General features: G+C 42.9%; 1 protein-coding gene across 1 annotated transcript in view; it reads left to right on the plus strand.

Annotated features, from left to right (window-relative positions):
* DCLK1 (doublecortin like kinase 1) overlaps nt 1-22,091 on the plus strand; it is a 352,622-nt gene that overhangs the window by 317,730 nt on the left and 12,801 nt on the right. The window contains exon 16 of the mRNA XM_070380418.1: nt 10,222-10,335. Coding sequence (XP_070236519.1) covers nt 10,222-10,335 — 114 coding nt within the window. The remainder of the gene's footprint in view (nt 1-10,221; nt 10,336-22,091) is intronic.

The raw sequence follows: 22,091 nt of genomic DNA on the forward strand, positions 1-22,091 counted from the left end.
AGCTTTACAACCTTAGCATTTACCCCCATGGTGCTAAGCAAAAGTTCTCCTTTTCCATGAAGCTGGAAAGGTTAGGAAGCACCTCATGCAAATCTAATAAGGAGCCTGCAAGATAGGCAGGGTGGGTTTTATTATGCCCATTTTACAAATGAAAAGACAGAGGCTACGAGGGATGACTTTTCCAAGTAGCTGGGCTTGTGACTGAAGCACGATTCGCAACCAGGCACCCTCACTCCAAGTCCTGCACCACCCTGCATCTGCCCTCTCTCTGTCATACAAGAAAGCACTGTGAATGCGGCAGAAGAGGCAGTCTTTCCGAAGTGGGTCATGGTGCCTCTCCCTTAGCCGTCCAGGGTGGAAGAGGCACAGGCCAGCTGCAGGCTCTCCTGGTGGCAGCAGTTGTTTGGGACTGATCTATGTGCTAATTAAAAGCCCATGGTCCTCAAACTGTCACCCTGCATGTTAGCACTGGAAACATTCAGAGTGTGACCACACAGAATACAGTGGAAAATCTGAATTTGAAACACCGCCTTGGAAGGCTCACAGAGAGCCATGGAGGAAAGAGGTTCATAGGTTACAAACAGCCATTTTAGATCCAAAATGCATTTTCATCAGAGGACCACTGCCTGCCAGGCCAGCCCTCCAGGAGCTCAATCTGATAAAGCTTGGCAGTGGGAGAAGGGCCACCCCTGCCGGGCTCTGTGGGGAGGTTGTCTGGAAGGCTTCCCGGAGGACAAGGAGTCAGACCTTCTTCCTGGAGGAGGCTGGGAAGAGACGTCAGACAGCGCCACTGAGGCAGGATATGGATGTTTGCTCTAAGAGAACTTTGTGAATGGGAGCAAATTTGTCTTTGTGAATGGGAGGCACATGTGAGGTGCCTGGGATGCTACTGGAAACAAAATAATCCCTCACCCTGATTGCAAAGCAAATGACCGTACATCAATCCAACTCAGTTGGGTAGAGAAATGAAATTAAGACTTCCCGGTGGCTCAGTGATAAAGAATCTGCCTGCCAGTGCAGGGGACACAGGTTCCACCCCTGATCCAGGAGGATTCCACATGCCTTGGAGCAACTAAGCCCGTGCACCACAACTGCTGAGCCTGTGCTCTAGAGCCTGGGAGCTGCAACTCCTGAGCCCACTTGCCCGAGAGCCCGTCCTGCATAAGAGAAGCCGCTGTGATGAGAAGCCTGCACTCCACAGCTAGAGAGTGGCCCCTGCTTGCCGCAAGTAGAATGCCTTCACAAGGCAGCAGTGAAGAATAATGAAAAATAAACATACAAATAAATAATTTTTTTAAATAAAAGGAAGGATAACATTTAAGGCATTATCTAGGAGATTTAAAAATTTTAAATACCTTTTAATATAATTCTAACAGATTTTAAATCCTAACAGAAAATAGCAATTTTAGCAAAAAAACAAATGTGTAAAGTGACTGCTTAAGTTTTGAAATTATGTAGTAACTAGTCAAAACACTGATTATTGTCTTTGTCTCAAAATAACAAATGAAAAAAATATGTATCCAAGTGTTCACAGCCAGCATTTAGTATCTGTTGGGGTCTCTGAGTACAATAAATGAACAACACCTATCAAAATAAATAAATTAGGAATGTAAAAGGAAGCCCAGTTAGCAAGACATTTTGCATTTGATGATCAAATTGTATCTGATCACCGCAGCAGACGCCACCTAAGCGGGAGGCAGGGAGGGGTGGAGAATGTAATAATAATTGTAAGGAAGGAAGCCCTAAGGAAGTTGTCAGAAAGCTCTTCTCACATTCCCATTTGTCCTAATTTTCTCTGTTGCTTTATGATGCCCTTTTCACCTGGCACACTTGGAACAGTCTCTTATGAAACAGAGAGCAGAGCATGAGGGCAAGAGAACTGAAAAAAAATCTAGTCAACGAGAGTCACTTGTTAGAACGTTACTCAAGGTGCTTCCTCTAGGCTCCCATTATTCCTTATACACTCTGGGTGCTCCTTGGTGTCTGGACCTCTGCTCTGCTGTCAAGAGAGTCATGAATGAGGCCTCTCAGTGGATGGTTCCCAGGAGCCAGAGAGATGAAGGCAGTAGCAGTGTGCAGCCAGGTGTCTGGGAGAGGGCTGCAGACCCCTGGAAGGAGCACTGACTGACCGTGGGTAACCTGGGGATGCTCATTTTACACCACTGCCCCATAGCTCGGCTGGCAAAGAATCAGCCTGCAATGTGGGAGACCTAATGCCTGGGTTGGGAAGATCCCCTGGAGAAGGGAACGGCTACCCACTCTAGCATTCTGGCCTGGTGAATTCCATGGACTGTCTAGTCCATGGGATTGCAAAGAGTCGGACACGACTGAGCAACTTTCACTTTCTTTCACCATATAGGAAGGGCCTGAGCAGACAGTCTTAGGTGCTTGTACTCCGTAGGTACTTGGTAAATGTGTGGAGACTTTGAGTCTGAAGCAGGCAGTGACTCCATCATCTGTGGCTGCGTACTGATGAAATGCAAACTGTGATCAACACAGGCGTATGAGAAACTGGATTAAGGACCAAACCCTTCATCCAAACAATGAGCTTGTTTGTGGGCTCTGAACTCCACACAGGTCATGTGATTATCAGCTTGTGGTGTTCTCCAGTGTCACAGCCTTCTCTTAACGTAGCTGCAAAATACCAACACTTACTGCCCTGGCTAAGAGTATTTACCTTATTCCTCATCTAGTGGGGAACCATATGATTTAGGCACATATGAGAGTGGAATAGACAATATTATATCTGGACCATTCCAGGGATTAGGAATAAGGGTGAGTCACTTTTTCTCCAAATGACAGTTTGTTGATAGAAAAATGCAGGTTCACTAAGCTTAAATGACAGTTCCAAAGTGCTTTCTTGTTTGTAATTAGGATTAAATTATCAGCATTATATTTCAAACAGATTGTTGTTACTGGATTTAAAAAAAATCTTTATTGAATTTGTTAGAGTATTTCCCCTGTATTTTATGTTCGGGTTTATGGCCAAGAGGCATGTGAGATCTGAGCTCTCTAACCAGGGATCATACCCACACCCCCTGCATGGGAAAGAGGGTGAATTCTTAACCACAGGGCTGCCAGGGAGGTCCCCTATTATTGGATTTTTATTGTCAAGGTTTTGATCTTACCTCATGTTATTCTCCTCATACCATAGGTGAAGGTCCGTCTCAGTGCTACAAATCTACAAATCTGTGTTCTACTTTCAACTATTTTCCGATGGTGATACTGAGGCTCAAAGAAATCTTTAGCACAAAGCTTAGTAGGTCGATAGAATGCCATCTGATGCCTGGGTTTTGCCTCTAGAGATTCTGATACTGATCCTCACTGGCCTGGACATCAGGAATTTTAAAGGCTGCTGCTGCTGCTAAGTCGCTTCAGTCGTGTCCGACTCTGTGCGACCCCATAGACGGCAGCCCACCAGGCTCCCCCGTCCCTGGGATTCTCCAGGCAAGAACACTGGAGTGGGTTGCCATTTCCTTCTCCAATGCATGAAAGTGAAAAGCGAAAGTGAAGTCGCTCAGTGGTGTCCGACCCTCAGCGACACCATGGACTGCAGCCCACCAGGCTCCTCCGTCCATGGGAGTTTCCAGGCAAGAGTACTGGAGTGGGGTGCCATTGACTTCTCCTAGGTGACTATAATGCGGTTCCCTGGTGGTTCAGTGGAAAGAATCCGCCTGCAGTGCAGGAGATGCAGGTTCCATCCCTGCGTGGGGAAGATCCCTTGGAGAAGGAAATGGCAACCCACTCCAGTATTCTTGCCTAGGAAATTTCAAGGACAGAGAAGCCTGGCAGGCTACAGTCCATGGGGTTGCAAAAGAGTTGGACACAACTTAGCAGCTAAACAACGACAACAAATTATAATGTGAATCCAAGATAGAGACCCTCTAGTCTAGAGCAAAGAGCAGGTTTAAATAAATCAAGGGTAGTTACCTAGTCGATGCAAGACTTCCTATCACCCTCCTGGCCTTTAAATTTTTACCTCTTTTTTTCTCACCTACCTATTCTTTTGAAAAGATACTACCTTGCCAAGATATTCAAAAAGAAAAAAAAAAAAAGAGGAAGGAGAAAGAAACAAGAACCTAGATAATATGCTTTTTTCTTCTGTGCTCATAAAATTCAGCACTACCCATACAAAGATAAATAGGCATTCATCTAATTGTTGCTAGAAATTAAGAGAATCCCCAGTGATACTGTAATACTAAATAAAACCACCTGTCTGTAAGTTGTAAATGAGGACATGGAATTCCACTTTCCATTTGGGCAGCTTACCCTCTCCTTCCTCCAAGATAGATATTAATTTAAATCACATTTTCTCCCCACGAGCAGTGTGAACTGTGGACACAGAGGATACAGAGGGCTGAGACAAGGGCGTCAGAATCCAGAGATGTCGTCCAGCTGGGAATGGTTAAGAGTCGAAGGCTGTGAAACGGACCCACTATTTGGAGAGTGCGCTAATGCACTTGGGATTGTTTAAAACCAAGTCAGGATATTCTGGTAGTGAACCACTCCAGACTGCCACGCTTCTCATAAATTTACAGGTATTATTAATAATAGAGTCTGGCAGTGAGTAGACCGAGAACCAGATCCATGATTCAAAAACAAAACTCCATGAAGGAAGGAAGGTTTCTAAAGCACGACCCCTGGAATGGTTTCCCTCGGAGAGAGAGGAATTCACTTCAGTGAATGACTTCACGACTGAGCCCCACACCCCTTCAGACAGTTCCTCCCCAACATCCGCTCGAGGAATGGAGAGCGGGAGGCTAGGTCTCCTGCAGACAGCTGGGAGAGTTCATTTTCCATTTTGCAAACTAATTTTGTTCTTGTCAGTTGCAATGCTCTGCCAAGTAGTGGACGGGAATTTCTAAATCAAAAACCACTAACCTCAAACCACAACCAGCCCGTGTCAAACTTCAGAAACTACTCCTGGAGACTACATACCAGAACGTATGGTAATAATACTGTAACTATTCGTAGCATACTGCCAGGCTTGTCACGTTTGGGAAAATTCATAGCACATTTTTGGCACATCATCTATTCAGGATAATGGCGATGAAGATATATATATTTAAAAAATGTATGTTTTTAATGGCCCTATTTATTCTACTGATGCAAGATAGTAAGTTAGCTAAATCTCCATCATCAATCTGGATGCCTCAGGTACAGATTTAGGGCTCTGCAAAGCCAGTTGCTTGTCTTTTAATCCAATTATGCTCAAAGCCTTCAAAATTGATACAGAGACTGCAGACTTTTTAGTTGTGTGTGTGTGTTACCTTCTCTAGCAGAGACACCTTATTTCATTGGGAAAAAAAACAACAACACTGAAATGTTTTAAGATTTATGAAGTCAGAAGCATCCCTGACAGCTTGTAAGGTTGTTTCACTACCTTCATTGCTTCAGCATGAACTCGTAACCCAAGGGAAGCTGAAACCTTCAGCAGAATTTAAAGCTAGAGGAACCCCCAGGCCCCAACATCTGAAAGAGTTGCCAGGAGTCTGACAGGGGATTAGGACCAGGACAGAGCCGGGAAATGATCACGAAGCCCGCTGTGTGCATGGTGAGAGAGTCAGCTCTAAGCTGGAAAACGGGCAGGTTAAAAAAAAAAGAAGAAGCCAGGTAAAGAGAAGTTTCTGGCCAAGATGGCAGTGGTGGGGAGGTGAGGAGATGAGACTGCGGTAAGGCTGGTTCTCCCTCGGGAAGTTGAGTAGAGGCTGCCCCCTTGAGTCCCTGCTAGCTGTTTCCTTCACGTTTGCAGGAACCTTTCAGAGGCCCACCCTGCGACCCAGGGCACCTTCCTGTCACCCAGGATCAGCTAGGCCTTCCAGCACTGCCTGCTCCACAGACGTTTCGAGAGCTCAAGGGATCACCTCCCCACATCCCAGCTGAGTGGATGCCCAGTGTCCCTAGACATAGAAGTTTCGAGTTTCTAACTACATTCCTCTGGGCCCTGGGAAGTGCTCAGCATCCTGTTTACTGACCTCCATCCAAATTGTTCTCAACCTCCACTGAGCCCTGTCCACATGTCCTCTGGTGTCTTCAGCCCCTGATTCAATCCTCCTTACCTTCCGACTGCTTTCATCATGGAAAAGCTGACTCACTGAGCCTTCCATTTAACAACTCTGGACCTCTGTCTGGAGCTAACACCCTGGATGCCCTTGAATGCCCTTGACAATGCAACTCAGTGTGGTGGGAAGATGACAGAGTTCCAACCTGGGTCAGACTTGAGTTATCCAGTTTCTAGCCCTGTGACCTTGAGCAAAATTTTAACCTTTCAGAGCCTCAGTTTGCTCGTCTTCAAAATGGGACTAACAGTGCACAGTGTAGAAGGTAAGCTGGGGACCAAGCAGATCCCAGATGTAAAGAGTTAGCACGGGGCCATGTAATGGTTATCTCTTGTCATCTTCCTGCCTTTCTCTTTTAACTCTGCTCCCCTCCTTACCCCTTTCTCTCCTTACTGTTTTATAATCTAGTGCTGTGCTTAGTCCCTCAGTTGTGTCCAACTCTTTGCACCCCCATGGACTATAGCCCGCCAGGCTCCTCTGTCCATGGGGATTCTCCTGGCAAGAATACTGGAGTGGGTTGCCATGCCCTCCTCCAGGGGATCTTCCCAACTCAGGGATCAAACCCAGGTCTCCCGCATTGCAGGCAGATTCTTTGTTGTCTGAGCCACCAGGGAAGCCCAAGAATACTGGAGTGGGTAGCCTATCTCTTCTCCAGGGGATCTTCCCAACCTAGGCTTCAAATCAGGGTCTCCTGCATTGCAGGAGGATTCCTTACCAGCTGAGCTACCAGAGAAGCTCATTTTATCATCTGAAGCTCATACAAATGGCATTGCTTTACATAGCCTGGATCTCTATTAAGAGACGACTGGAGGGACTTCCCTGGTGATCCAGTGGTTAAGACTTCACCTTCCAATGTAGGGGTTGTGGGTTCAATCCCTGGTTGGGGAGCTAAGATCTCACATGTCTTGGGCCAAAAACCCAAAACGTAAAACAGATGCAATACTGTAACCAAATTCAATAAAGATTTTAAAGATGATCCACATTTAAAAAAATCTTAAAAAGGCAATGGCAATCCACTCCAGTATTCTTGCCTGGAAACTCCCATGGACAGAGGAGCCTGGAAGGCTGCAGTCCATGGGGTCACTAAGGGTTGGACACGACTGAGCGACTTCACTTCCACTTTTCACTTTCATGCATTGGAGAAGGAAATGGCAACCCACTCCAGTGTTCTTGCCTGGAGAACCCCAGGGACGGGGAAGCCTGGTGGGCTGCAGTCTATGGGTTCGCACAGAGTTGGACACGACTGAAGCGACTTAGCAGCAGCAGCAGCCCCCATATAATTTGGGAAGTGACACCCAGTGAGGCACCACTCTGTCTTGCTTCCTCTTTCCCTTCAGGCAGAACCTCAGATTACACCAGAGATAAGACACTTGTAAGACTTTCAGTAAGGACACATCATTTCATCTCGTCAAATGTTTAAATCCTTCTCAGATTTTAACTTAGATTCCAAGGCTATTGTTCCGTTAACCAAAAAAGAAAAACTGTTTTCCATGCATCACTGAGTTTGCTCTTGTGTTTAAAACTCTAGACCCTCTAATCCTAGTTCTCTGGGATTGTCCTCCAGCTTCTCTTTCACTTGTCGAGTTGGGAAGTGAATAAAGGGAGGGTGGTCCTTCACGCATCCTGCACTTGGGCCCCTCTTAAAGAGTACTGCTTTACTCCCACTGAGACCAAGGCTTCCAACTCCAGATCTTCTGGGCCTCACCCTTGGCCAATCCTCCCCTGCTCTTCCAACTTTCTCGCTGTCTCTCTTCCACAGAAACTCTTAACTAGAGGGAGGATGGTTGACTAATTGTTTGGCAAACATGCCTTGTGGCTTCCCACTCAGGCCCATCTCTGCACCAACATCGCCCCGCTGCACACACACCTGTCAGGACACTCCTACCAGCAGAAACCTAGTGGGGTCCTGGATTCCTTGTGAAGTCGGTGCTCACTGAAAGCTCATCCTGTCTCCCTGAAACTCCTTTGGTGCTTCTCGCTGAGCCACGTGGCTACACTGCCTGCTAGTAGCTCTCTTCTTACCTTCTTGGCCTGTTTTACTGTCTGATGCGATGTGTGACCTCTGTCTCCCAGTTAGCCCGGGAGGGTCTGGCAGATGGCAATGCTATCTTTTCCCCACCTGACCATCCCCAGCACAGCCCTGCACAGAGTAGGTACTGCTCACGACACTGTTGCCATTCAGGTATCATCCTACCTTTACTCCAGTCTACCTTCCACTACATATCTCTTTCCACAATACAGAATTTAAAAAAATTTTTGAATTCACTCTGCATCATAGGAAAGCCCCCTTCGTCTAGATTTGGTTTCAGATGTGACTTAATAAGCAGGATAAGTGTTCCTTCTCCTAGCCATTAATAAAGCAGCAGAAGAAGAGCATAAATTGAGCACCCACTGTGTGCAAGGCACTGAGCCAAGATTTGCACTGAAGATTACAGAAAACATGAAAGATGCGGTACAAGAGGGCAAAGACTCAGTTATACATAAACTTATCTGTGTGTATATACACACACTCAGAGACACACAAACAAGGTCACCCAACACCAAAGGGAATCTAAATAGTGCAAATATATATAATGAAAAAGCATTAGGAGTTTACGGAAGAACCGTTGTAATGAATGGTGCTTAACAGATGGGAAATGTTTTGGAACAGGTGATTAGGACCCAAATTTTGAAGAAAGAGAAGGACCACAGGGTCCATAAGAGCAAAGCCCATGCCTGTTTTTGGTCACTATTATTTCTCCATCACTTACTGTAGTGCCCGGCCCATTGCAGGCATGCACTTACTATTAGCTTAATAAACAAATAGCTGAATGCTGAAAAAAGGAGTAAATCCCATGTGGAGGGACCAGGGAGCAAGCTTGCTGTGCTTGGAAAGCAGCAAACTTATTTTTCCTGGGTAGAGCCAAGAAATTCCATGCAAAATTATGGAGAGGAAGTAGGGAAGGAAAATGATGAATGATGCTGAAGTCTTGCCAGGAATTTTGGTTTAAATAGATAGCAACAATTGTATATTCATTCATTTATCCCACAAATATTTACTAAGCATCTACTATGAGCCAAAGTACATGCTAAGACCTGGGGATTCTATAGTGCACAAAACATACTTTCTGTCTTCAAGGATCGTGCAGTCTCTTCAGCACACACTAGTAAACAGTGGCACATAATTTTGACCCTGGTTCCTATTATTCCAACAGTAGTTAGCAAAGGAGAGAAATCAGTCCAATCTTCATTGTAAATGGCTCCGGCAGAGAGCAGAAGCCTTAGTTCGAGTGAGCTCCAGTGTGGAGTATGTCATGACAACAGACGAATTGAGGGCAGCAAGAAGGATTAAAAACTTAAGAAAGGGGGCTTCTCTGGTGGCTCAGTGGTAAAGAATCCGCCTGCCAATGCAGGAGACACAAGTTCAATCCCTGATCTGGGAAGACCCCGCGTGCTGTGGAACACCGAAGCCGGAGCACCCTAGAGCTCGTTGCTCTGCAACAGGAGAACCCGTCACAGTGAGAAGCCTGAGCACCGCAGCTAGAGAGTAGGCCCCAATCTCCGCAGCGAGGGAAAAGCCTGAGCAACAGGGAAGACCCACACAGCCAAAAATAAGACACATAAACGCACACAATTAGAAAACTTAAGGAGGAACCTTCCCCCTGGAAAGCTGCCTGGGATTATAGAGTGGCTGATCGAGTGGCTGTGGAACCAGACTGAGTTTATTTAGGGGTTCCTGCCTGAGCCCAGGTCCATCAGTTTCCCTTGGCTGTGGGACAGAATTATGGGCTAAGAGGATAAAACTCTTGTGTTACAGGGGAAAAAAATGTTTTTTAGATTTTTTTTTTTGGTTGCCCAGATTAACTTGCTCTTTGACATATGTCTCTAGAGTGATGACTGGGATCAATTTTACTAATAACCAAAAACAGAAAAATTTTATTTAGGGACAAAGTAAGAGGGTGAAATGACACAGCAAATTAATTTCAGAGCAAATGTGGACATGAAGGAGCCCTTGGAGCAGTACTTCCAACAACAGTGTTTAATGAGGGGACACTGGTTGGTTTCTTCCTGAAATGTTATGAATTTTAAGATCACTGCCTATTACTGGAATATCTTGGCCTCATTTCCCATTTATCTCATTTTTTTTCTTCTTTTTTTTTTTTTTTTTATTTCTTTCCTCCAGGATGACGGCCTCCCAGAAAATGAACATCAGCTGTCAGTAGCGGGAAAGATAAAGAAGCATTTCAACACAGGCCCCAAACCGAATAGCACAGCAGCTGGAGTTTCTGTCATAGCAGTAAGCATCTGAAATATCCACCTATAACTTTTTCAAAGCAATCCACCTAAGAGACAGGCCTTACTCAGGAGATTCCACCCAGAGACAGCGGAATGGGTCATTTCTTTAGACAGCTTGACCATGGAAAGCACCGGCGGAGGTCTGGGGCTTATATATACGATGTGCTTTTGCTGATCATTTCCGTGGGAGTTGCATCATTATCCAACACCTCCAGGGTGCCTTGCAGTGTATATTAATTTCATGATTTATTTTTTAAAGCAGAAAACCGCCCCCACACTGGACTCTGTGCCAATGCAAACTTCTGGGCTCTGAGAAAAAAAGAGTTCCTGGTGTCCTTTTGCCAGGACCTGGGAGGGAAGGGGAGCTGAGACATGGCAGAAAGAGGCTGGAACACTATAGATCTTTGTACGAGACTTAAACGAAAGCCAAAAACATGGCAGGAGGCTTACCCACTGAGATTTTCAGTGAAACTGAATTGCTGCGAACACCCAAAGATATCACGATTTCTTGCTCCTTAGAAATGTCTGTTTTCAAAGTGGAGAGTCTGTTAATATTTACCATTTTGTTGATGCGGCTGCACAAGGCTTTTTTTTTTTCTTTCCCTCTGTTCCATACCTGCAGACATACACTACGCGCAATTTGATAGCAGCTCTAGGCAAAGATTAAATTGGGCAGAGAAATAATGAAACCTCATACTTCCTGGTGTCATATTCCAGAGTAAATATATTCAAGTCCCAGATTACTCGAGTTTTTAATAATTTCCTTTTTTTTCCCCCTGAGTGTGTACATTTTAACAGCATATTCATTGTGAAATCACTTGAGCTGTTTTTCTTTTCCAAACAAACAACTTACGCACTATGTCAAATTTTTAAAAGTATTTATGCTACTAAGTACACATCATTCTTGTCAGCAATACTGAATATTTAACTACTTCTACCGGTGTTTTTCTTTCTCTCTCTTTTCTGTCTTTGGTTGTTTCAGAACTCCAGAAAAGAGACAAAGATACATGAATGACCTATTAGATACAACCAGTCTCAGATCTGGGTTACTGAATATTTGCGAGGAGCTTCCAGAATTTGCAGGTGGCACGAGGGCATGCGTACACTTCCCTGGACTGTTTGCATATCATGATTTTTGATTGGACCCTTTCAGCAGGGAGTTACATGACTGAGTCACTGGCTCACGAGCATACTGACAGCGCTAAGTAGAATGCGTACTCTTTCCTGGTTCTCCTCTGCGCTGCTGGGGATTTAATATTCAAGCTGTTGTTCTGGCCCTAGCTCTCTGGTTCTTTCTAAGGAAATTCAGTGTAGAAGCACAGTGTCCTTCCTGTCTTCATCAGTGTTCTTTGTTATCAGCTAACATTCAGTCAGTAATTTTTGAAGGTAACAATCTCATGGTGCTTCTCAGGGAAACCAGACATTCTATCCTCTGCTTTCATCATTCATTCAAGACATAAGTCTATTCCAAGATGTTTGCTTCCACAGTTTCCTTTTGGAATGGACTGCCAGCACGCTTGTCCATGAAAAGAACTGCTTTTCTGCTCCTGCTGAGGGCTTACAATCGCTAGAGAGGGTGCTTTTCCCACCTGTCATTTTGGGGTTTGTTTTTGTTTTTCCTGGCCTTTTATTTTTAATTAGTCTTTGGTTAAGTTTGCCTTGGTTGCTTAAGAATGCTTTGTACACAGTATTCTGGGAATCTTATGGGAATCTTATAATGACTGAGAGCAGGAATTTTAGGGCAATTCTCCAGTGGACAGACAACACAGATGGGAGGGGAAATCCTACTTTAATCGAACAGGGATAAATTTTGAAACCTATTCCATATGAGTTCATTAAAACTTCATCTAAGTAGATCTCCCCCAAAACCTTCCATTAGTATTTGAAGACTAAAAGTCCACTGATTTCTTTCTAACATCATGACTGGACCATTTTGAATGTAATTTAGTATCAGTTTCTCAGTTCATTACTAACATGTTTCCATGGAGACTGTACCAACTGGTAATAAACTTATAAATTGTAGAATGGGCTGTGTGATGCTAAGTTGTGCGTTAGTTGCAAGCTAATTTAACCTCTTTATCCACTACAAAGTTGTGAAAAAAATCATCCACTTAGGTTCAAAATAATTGACTTTTTAGAGAAATAACTGAAAAAGTGCCTTGTCAAATTCTAAAGCACAGTTCACATGTTGACCACTATGATTAATATTTCAAATGAAAGAGAATATGGCTGTAAATTTCAGAGAGTATTTCAGGAGGAGCTCACAGGCCATAATAGATGCATTTATGCATCTTCTCCAGAATGCTTCTCCCTCATATAAATGTCCACACCCTCCATAAAAACCTGGGGTAGGTCACCAGGTACAGGATGGGAGTTAGAAACCAGCCAGTTTGACTGCCTTCGTGCTTAGCTTTCAAAATGGCACTGGATAAGTTAATGTATACTCCATACCCATGTTCCCATTCTTAAAGTGCAAAGAATTAGACTCAGGGGACCATCGCCCAATGAAGGAGCCCTGGCATTAAAAATATCCCAACTCAAACTAAAGTTTAATTGCAAAGGAATGACCTTCTGCTGTGAGGCAGAATGTAAGTGAGAGGTAGAAGGAATAGCTTTCATAAATGATGTGTTCTATAAAGATCATTTGACAACTTAATAATAAATATAATTATTGATTCACCCACATGATAGAAATTTCTGTAATAATTACACTGTAATGATTTCTATTTGATAGGTATAGGGGAAAAAGAAACTGATTTCAGCATAGATTTCATTCAGACAGAATTTTTTTCTCATGGGCATGTATGCTTTTCCCAGAGGCTATCAAATAATGTATTTTATTTTAAACTGCCATGATTATAAGACTGGTTTTTTGAAAATTATATGCACCCTTTAAAATTCAAAAATATATATACTGTCTAGAATGGAGTATCAATTGGCTTGTTTGTTTGTTTTTTCTTCAGAAAATCAGCAATTAAATTATTGGTCTTTAACTGGTAATTCTCTTCCCTTAGTTAGAAACCTCACTATCTGCTCATACAGGGGTTCATGACACTTTTTCTTTCTCAGAGTGACAAAGGAAAAAAGAGCATACTGTCATAACAAACAGACTCTGGTCACAGGTATAATTTATGACGTGAGGGTAGTTTAACATGCATTCATGGTTCTGAACCTTAATGTTTTCTGTTCGTGTTGTCATTTTGTTATTCTCTACCTCCCACCCCCTACATGATTAAGACCAAAGAGAGGACAAATGATAACTTTATGTTAAGGTCCTCGAGTTAGCTGGGAGAGTAATTACCCACTGGAGGCTCCCAGAGATCGCAGGGCCCTTCTCAGAGGAGGAGAGGTGCCTGGCATTTAGGTCAGATGGCGTGACTAGGTGGAGCCCACCGCTCTCCTCATAGCTGCAACACCCCGTCTCCATTGTTCCCCGCTGCCTCACTACCTTTCCCAGTAGTTGGGGGATTAAAACACAACCAAACCAAAGAAACCCAGAACAGACCAGAGAAAGGGAAACAAAAGGTTATTAAAATGCAATTTATAGACATAAAATGGAATTAGAGATGACATTTTAACGGTGGACTTCTTGAGAGCCGAGGGAGGGGAGGGAGGCGTTATTAGATTTGCTCAGCTTGATGAAGAACCGATGACTCAGATGTCAGTTCCAATTTATTTTTCCTCATTTAATGCTGTTTATTATTTTAACCGGTAATTTTCCTAATGCTTTCAAGTTCTTATTTTGCATTTTGCTCATGCAAATAGAGAATTTCAGTCTAATTGAACAAATCCATACTAATCAGTGTACTAATAATTGTGATCGTGGGCAGCTTCCTTCTGAAGGCGGGGACCCCTGCACTGGAGCCATTTCCGAATGTGGTGTCATGGGCCGCCTTGCCTGTAGGTGGCAATAGAGAGCCAGTTACTGAGTAGCTATCCCTGAGCTGAAACAGAAATGCAGGCCTTCATCTTCCTAACAGCAAGTGTACTTCGATTTTTTTTTTTTTCCTAAATAAAACAAACTCTACATTTTTTTTGTACATTTTTTTTAAAGATCAAAATTTCAAAGTGCTGTTCTCTGAATACTGGGATAGCCTAGTTTGTCATCAGAATACCAAATCTTCTGAGCAGTTTCTAGCTTAAATGACGGCTGCCCTGGCATGTTTCTGAAATGCCTTTGTGAATTTTGTGGTAGAAACTGTCCTCAGCATCATGGCAGTACCACACTTGAAAGCACTCATGAGCCTCTCCAGAAAGAAAAGTGGTCAGTTTGCTTCCTCTCGTGGGCAGAACGGGGAGTTGGGCGTAAGGCATGATTACTGTTTCTCAAATTTGGGGGACTGAATCTTTTCTTCCTAGGAAGCCAAAAGCTAACATCTTATTCCAGGAGGAACAACTTTGAGAACCTATCCTGTCTTCTATTTATTGTACTTTTTGTCATAAGCACTTACGTGTACATGTGCATTTTTAATAGTGAAAACTTTCATTTTATTTTCTATAATTTCTTAGAGAAAATTTACTGTTTTATACTATATCTAGTTTAGAAATGTAATTTCTTTAAGAGTAGCTTTGCTTTTGAAGATTAACTCTGAGAGAAATCCAAAGTGCTGTGATTCAAAACTTGATTCCTCTCATCTTTTATTTTTTTAATGAAGGCCTCAAACTTAAGCTTGATGGGGTAAGATTTTTTTTGGCGGGGATAGGGGGATGTTCCAATCTGCTTTCTCTTAGGTGGCTAAAGCTGATTTCAACACTTTATGGTAAAGCATTTAACACTGCTCTAGAATATGAAGAGGTGTTTATGTCTTTTGAAACTGAGAGGATATTATTAAATGTGCATTCAAAAACTTGTTTGACAAATTAGATCTTTTCTAACAAATTGGCCTCCGAGGTACTCATGAGGGATTAGTGTCTTTTCTTGCCTTTTTATTTTCAATGTATAGATTTAGGGTATTAGCTAGTCGCCCTGCACAAGAAGCGTCGTTATTTCTATATACATATATAGTCAGTGAAGAACAGCTTGGTCTGGAGTCTTAATCCTTTAGCACAATGTCGATCCACTGAGTTGCCCCCGTTTCTCTCTGCTCAGCTGGACCACGGGTTTACCATCAAGAGATCAGGGTCTTTGGACTACTACCAACAACCAGGAATGTATTGGATAAGGTATGAGATGGTGCAGCTCAAGTCAGTGTTTCCATGGCAACGTGCTGGCAGTCTCCATTAACCAGTTCCTTCAGTGGATAAACATGCTTTTGATTTGTTATCCAGTCCATATGCTGCTTTATCAGTTTCATTTTAATCTTGATTGAGATGCCACACCCCCTCATTCCTTTTTTTCACCCATTATTCACACTGACATTTGCCAGCTTTCTTTCCATTGCACATGCTCAGTATCAGTTTTCCTTACAGTTAAAAGGACAGTATATTTAGTGTTAATGTCGAAGCATTTTCCTGATGCTGCTAATTAAATCAATGATTTCTAGTGTTCTTCTGTCCCTTAACAAATGGAAGAAAAATAGTACCTTAGTATATATTCTATAGAAGTATATACTGTCATTTTAAAATCATCAAGCCCGACCTTGACCTTAGTAGATGGATGAAACAATGCATTTACACCTTAGTCGTAGAAGCTCCTCTAAACACGGTGAGCTATAGAATGCATTGTGTGTGTTGGTAAGCTTGTGTTCTCAAATTCTCCACCTTTTGTTTCATTTTGTTTGTTTTATTGTTCCTTCTCTCCCCTTGGAAATCCCTCTATGTACTAGCTATTGCATGAATTTATTTTTCGGTATTTTGTAACTGTCAGATTACTTAGCTGGCTTATCTGCTCAAGCAAAAGGGACTATGGGAGGTATCGATTTTTTTTTTTTTAACTGGGTTAAGAATTCTATCCAATCGTTTTCTATTCTGGTCAACTGCCATAGCATTTCCTTCAGAGGGCATTGTTTGTGTCTCTTTAAGTTATCCACAGGCAGGATGAGTTTTGATGATTTGAGAAATGAACTCTGAGAAGTCCTAGGCAACTTTTCTCCTCCATCTTAACGTTTCTGAAATGATCTCCAGGTAAAGCTCCACATTTTAGCGTTAGCTAAGAAAAATTCTACTGGGTTTGGCATTTCCCCTCAAATGATGGTGCCTTATACTATTTCCAGGAATAGACTAACTCATTAAAAAAATAAGAATAATATGTATAATAATATATAATTTTAACCTCCAATTATTGCTCTTAATTTTTTCTATAATTAGACAGTAGGATCAAAGCCCTTAGAGAAGCAGACACAGCTAATCTTTGACAAACTATCTAACTGTCTAAGATTGTGGCCATTTCTAAGCCTGCTGAAAACAAGAAAATACTCAAATTTCAAGAAGTATCTTGAAGTCAGTTTTACACAGAAGGTATTTGTATCTTCTGGACGGATGTACACGCAGGAGTTACAGTCCTACCTTTTTATTTACCTAAGTAAACAACACTATAGACACAGAAAGAACTTTGTGTTTAACCTTTTTTTTTTCTTTTTTGATGGGGGGATGACTCAGTCATTTGTGCAGACTTTTTTTACATGGAAGATGATGCATCCAGTTTTTCACTTTTTCCTGAAATGTAATATACATTCTGAAAAGTGCACTCGAGTGCACATCTCAGTGTATTTTCACAAACAGCAAGCAGCCCCGAGATGAGGCACAGAGCATCTCTAGCAGCCCCAGAGGACCCCTGCCCCCAGGGCTCTTCCAGGAGGGTCACGCAGCCCCGAGGGCAAGCTCTGACCTGGAGTCTGTCCACATTAATTAGTTTTGCCTGGTTTTGTTCTTTATATAAACCGAATCATGCGCCACCTTTTTTTTAATTGTGTGTCTCCTAACCTCAGGGATATTAACCAAACATATATGAGTATAAAGATATACAATTAAAGATAGGTATCAAATGTGTCTAATTACAGTTGTGCCTATTTGCATAACACAAATGACAATATATATACATTAATTTCAAAAAAAATCTCCAAATAATTATATTACTAAATTTGTGGGCTTGAAGGGTGGGTGCAAAACCCCAAATAAACACAATAATTAATAGATGTAGCCAAGGATAGAAAAGGCCATTTAACTGAAATCCTAGCAGTGGTTCCCATCAGCAGACAAAATGACACATCCCTGAATAATGGGCAGGAGCAGATGGGAGATAATCTCTTTTTCCTTCCACACATAAACTGCTCTGTTTTCCAGCTGGGGGCAGTAACAACAATGTTTATAGTTAGTGCTGTACTAAACAGCACACCCAGTATGTAAAGCTAAATTGGAGAAATGAGGCTAAAAACTCATCTGCGTATATGCTTAATTAGGAAGTTTTATAATGCCATTTAGCCCCAGAACGAACACACTCCCCTCACTGATTGCAAATGCTTGCCTTTTATCTCCACGGAAGTGGGAGCATTTGTCTAACCACAGTGGCAGCCAACTCGCAACATAAACAATCATTGCGGGCGGAATGTCCCCGCTCCCAATTGTTGTGTTTACAAGTGCTCCTGGCTGTTTTCACTGCTCTGAGCAGAACACCCGGAGACGGGCTTGCATTTGGTAAAGCAGCTCACGGGGCAGAGGCTGAGCGAGCATCTCTTAGGGCGCCCAGCATTGGCAGTGTCCCTCTTAGGAGGCTTATTGCTGATGGTGGAGAAATGGGGGACGGGGGCTTGTTCCTCCTCCTCTCATTCGGTCGCCTGCTTTGAGCACAGAGACGCTTCCAGGCTGTGGCCAAGGGAGCCGCATCCTGCAAGGCTTCTCTTTCCAGGAGACCTTACTCCTGTCCCCCAGAGCCTCGGGGTGACCCTATCCCAGGAATGGGCTGCCTGAGCCATTCCACCCTCTCATGGAGGGACTCCAAAGGCCCTGGAAAACACTGATATTCTGTTCCATTTTTCCCTGCCTGAAAATGCAACCTTATCCAAAGGGGAAGCAGTCATCCCCATGCCTGCTTTTCGGGGGAAGCTGCCCCCTGGCAGGTGCTGTGCCCAGCAGCACATGAAGAAGAATTCCTGCATCTTCTGCACACAGAACGGGGCAAGAGCCAGAAACCAACTGAACGAAACAAGTAGCAAAGCAAGACACACGCTAAGAACGCCACATAAGATAAGACGCGGAGTAGAGCTAGGACAGTAGGGGGCTGGAGTTCCAGCCCTGACCTGACTCGTGTGCACCCTGGATTCGAGCGCCGTCCTCCAACAGTGAGTAATGAGGCAGAGCTGCGGCAGCCACGCAGCCCTTGTAAGCCTGTTCAACGCTGCCGTGCTCTGCTGCTAAAAGGAATGGGTCAGTTAAAGGCATCTTGCTCAGTGTAGGTTTGAAAGATCAGTTCCCACGAAAGCCAGAGAGGAACTCCTCACAGGGTGAAGTAAGTAAGTAAGTGAAGTTGCTCAGTCATGTCCATCTCTTTGTGACCCCGTGGAGTGTAGCCTACCAGGCTTCTCCATCCATGGGATTCTCCAGGCAAGAATACTGGAGTGGGTTACCATTTCCTTCTCCAGGGGATCTTCCCGACCCAGGGATTGAACCCAGGTCTCCCGCATTGGAGACAGACGCTTCCAAAGGCACATGAGAGGTTGCAATAGGTTGCAAAAGTTGGCTTGGCCTTGCTCTGCCCTTGAGAAAAGTACCCAGCCCCCAAAGAGTGTCAGAAGTGCTGTAGGGTCAGAAGGGCAGGGGTCTTAGTTCTAGCAAAGGATTAACCACTCTCCCCGACCCTGGCCTGGGTCTCCCTCAGTAACAGAAAGTTTAACACACAGAAAAGGCACAGATTTAAACTTCGAAACCACCCAGACTGTGATGACAGAGAAAAGTATAGAGAAAGTATGAGGTCTGGTTCTACACCTGTCCCATGATACTAAAAAGTGAGTTATTAGGTTCAAAAGCTGAGCAACAGTACTTTGTCTTCTATTGATAGTTCCACAAATGGTCATTAAGAGAAACACAGAACTAGTGAGACATCTGTATTATTTTACCAAGTCAAACAGGTTGCTCACTATCTGAGATTTTATTTTCTTTCATTTTATTTTCAGGGCCCCTTTAAAAGAGGATCCATATATATATATATATATATATATATATATATATATATATATAATCCTTTTTAAAGCTTAATGTATTTTATATTAGAAAAGAGAAGTTTGCATGGCATTCCAAGACTTACTGATTGTGTATAAACTGGAGTGAAATTTTACATGTTTTCCTGAAAGTCTTGGTAATTTGGTATTGATGGGAAATTTTGTGGTATTGCACTTATTTTAATCTTGCCTCAGCACCTCTTTCCCTCTTTATGATTTAAAAAGACATATACATTCTTTTCTATGTAGTTGTTCCTGAATATTTTGACTCCACATGTTCGCCAGTGATGTTCACTGATAGAATGTAGGTTTTATGGGGTATAAACATGTAGGAAAGAATGATCATAAAGAACTTAATTGAAAGTATTGACACACTGTTATTTTATTGAGTGCAAAATATCCATATGCTGAAGTCAGACAATTCTCAAATACATGTCAAACACATGACACTTCTAGAAACTAAAAAGCCTTGAAAATCGAGATGAATCAAGCTTGATTAAAGATGGGCAGCTCTGTGCATGGAGAGCCTGTGGCCTTGGTGTTGAGAAGCCCTGTTTTGGATCCAGCCTGTCCTACTTCCTCGTGTTGTGACCTCAGGCAAGGCATGTGTTCCTTCTCTGATTTTCAGTTTCCCTGCCTATAAAAATGAGATGGGTGTTATCAACCTTCCAAATCTGTGGCAAGAATTAAATGTACAAAAGTGCCTTCACAGACTCAGCCCAAAAGAAGAGTCTGGAAAAGACTGCTCCAAGAGAAAACCATCCATTCCACACGAGAGAGAGAGATTTTCCTGAGAAAACTCATCTCTCTCCAGAGCAAAGCATTTATTATTAAAGTAGAACCATGACCTTTTTTGATGCTGTGATTGGAACAAACTGTTGAATAAGCTGTATGTTAGATTATTCATGAATTGAGGGGCATTAAATTTTACTTTAAGTAGTCTATAGCCCCAAATCCTGATGAAGTATATGTTTAATTAAAAAGTTATCCTCTAGGGCAGAGATCGCCATGTTATAGCCAATGGGCACTGCCTGTTTTTGTAAATAAAAGTTTTATTGGAACACAGATTAGAACACATTGGAATGGATTGGAACACATCCATTCACTCATAACCAACCTATGGCCACTTCCACTCTACAAGGGCAGAATAGAGTAGTTGTGTCAGAGAACTATATAGCCTGCAAAACCTGAAGTATTAATTATTCACCCTTTCCAGAAAGAAATTTTCATCTCCTATTCTAGTAGGAAAAGATACCACCTGGTGGGCTTGTTAAAAACTATATAACCACCACCTGGTGGAATAGAATGCCTGGCACAGAGTAGGTGCCTCAATAAATATTTGCTAATAAATAAATGATTGAATTTTCCAAGGAGGGGACCATTAATGGAGAAACCTTGATTTTTGAGGATAAATGTGTTTTTTAAGAGTTTGGGGTATCTGAGAGCCTAAACAATCAAATCACATATGAAATGCTCCACAACTGCATTGACCCAGGAGTAAGGTTTTGGCACAGCTAAAACAAACAAAAAACTCTAATAAAAGGAGTCACCCCTTAACCCACTTGCTTAGTAAGTTCTAAATTTCCATAGATTTTCTTAAGATAAACTATGCCTGCAGTTGTCCTTTTGTTTATTAGCCTGATGAAGGAAAAAACAACATGGCAGCCCTGCTTAACTTCTGCTGTGAGACAGTCAGGCGTCATAGAGCAGAGGAAGCGTATGAATTCACCCTCTAGAAGCCTGAGCTCAGCAAGGGGCTATCATTTTAACCTTCTGATAGGAGGCCACTAGAAACCTTCTGCAGAGCTGGACAAGATTCTGTTAAGAACCAGATCAGCGGGAGGAGCCTATGTTTATGAAGTAGTAGAGAAACCTGGGGCACCCCTACCCCGGGACATGAGAAATCCCAGTTAAGAGACTGGAGCCTAGGAAAGAGCTTCAAAGGCCGATAGTTTCATTCCATGAAGTCCCCCTTTGTCGCCTTCACTTTAGGGAAATACCATGTCTTAGTCCAGATACTGTACAACTCCTGGCGAGACCCCAAAAGGGTATTAAAGCAAAACAAAATAAAACCATAATAAGTATGGCTGCGAACCAAAAAAAAAAAGAAATGAGTAGGGTGATATATCAATTGAGGTGTCAGCTTAATTTTACTAGCAAGCAAAACATTTCCAAAGTGGCAAGCGAATTGTAACTCAGTCCCCACAGAGTAAGGGCGAGCGAAGGAGAGGGTTCCTGAGATTAATGCCCCAACAGCTGCATCCCCGGCTCACTCTCCTAGGTGGTATGAATAATGGATGGGCTCAAAGGCAACATGCACGATAATGTTCTTTTATTAATGAAATGAAGACTGTTTGTGATGGCTAGCAATAAATTTAGAAATGTAAAAAAGGAGAAACAGTCACTGCTTGCCTCTGAAAAATGCAGTTACTTAGATCCAATAATTACTGCCACATCAGAAAGCATCGCCTCCAAACTTAAATGAGGTGTATCTCTTGCAGGTCCTGCATGACAAATATTTTTGATCCACAGACAGAAGGCCTGTTGTTTACTGAGAGAAAAACAGAACCCGTTCTAGTAGATTGATGGTGATATTAAGCATATTCATGGCATTTCATAGGTGGGAATTCCCCTGGGGGTGAGGCACTGTAGTACCTCCCGTCAT

This window comes from Bos mutus, chromosome 12 (assembly GCF_027580195.1).
Source record: "Bos mutus isolate GX-2022 chromosome 12, NWIPB_WYAK_1.1, whole genome shotgun sequence".
Classification (NCBI taxonomy): Eukaryota; Metazoa; Chordata; class Mammalia; order Artiodactyla; family Bovidae; genus Bos; species Bos mutus.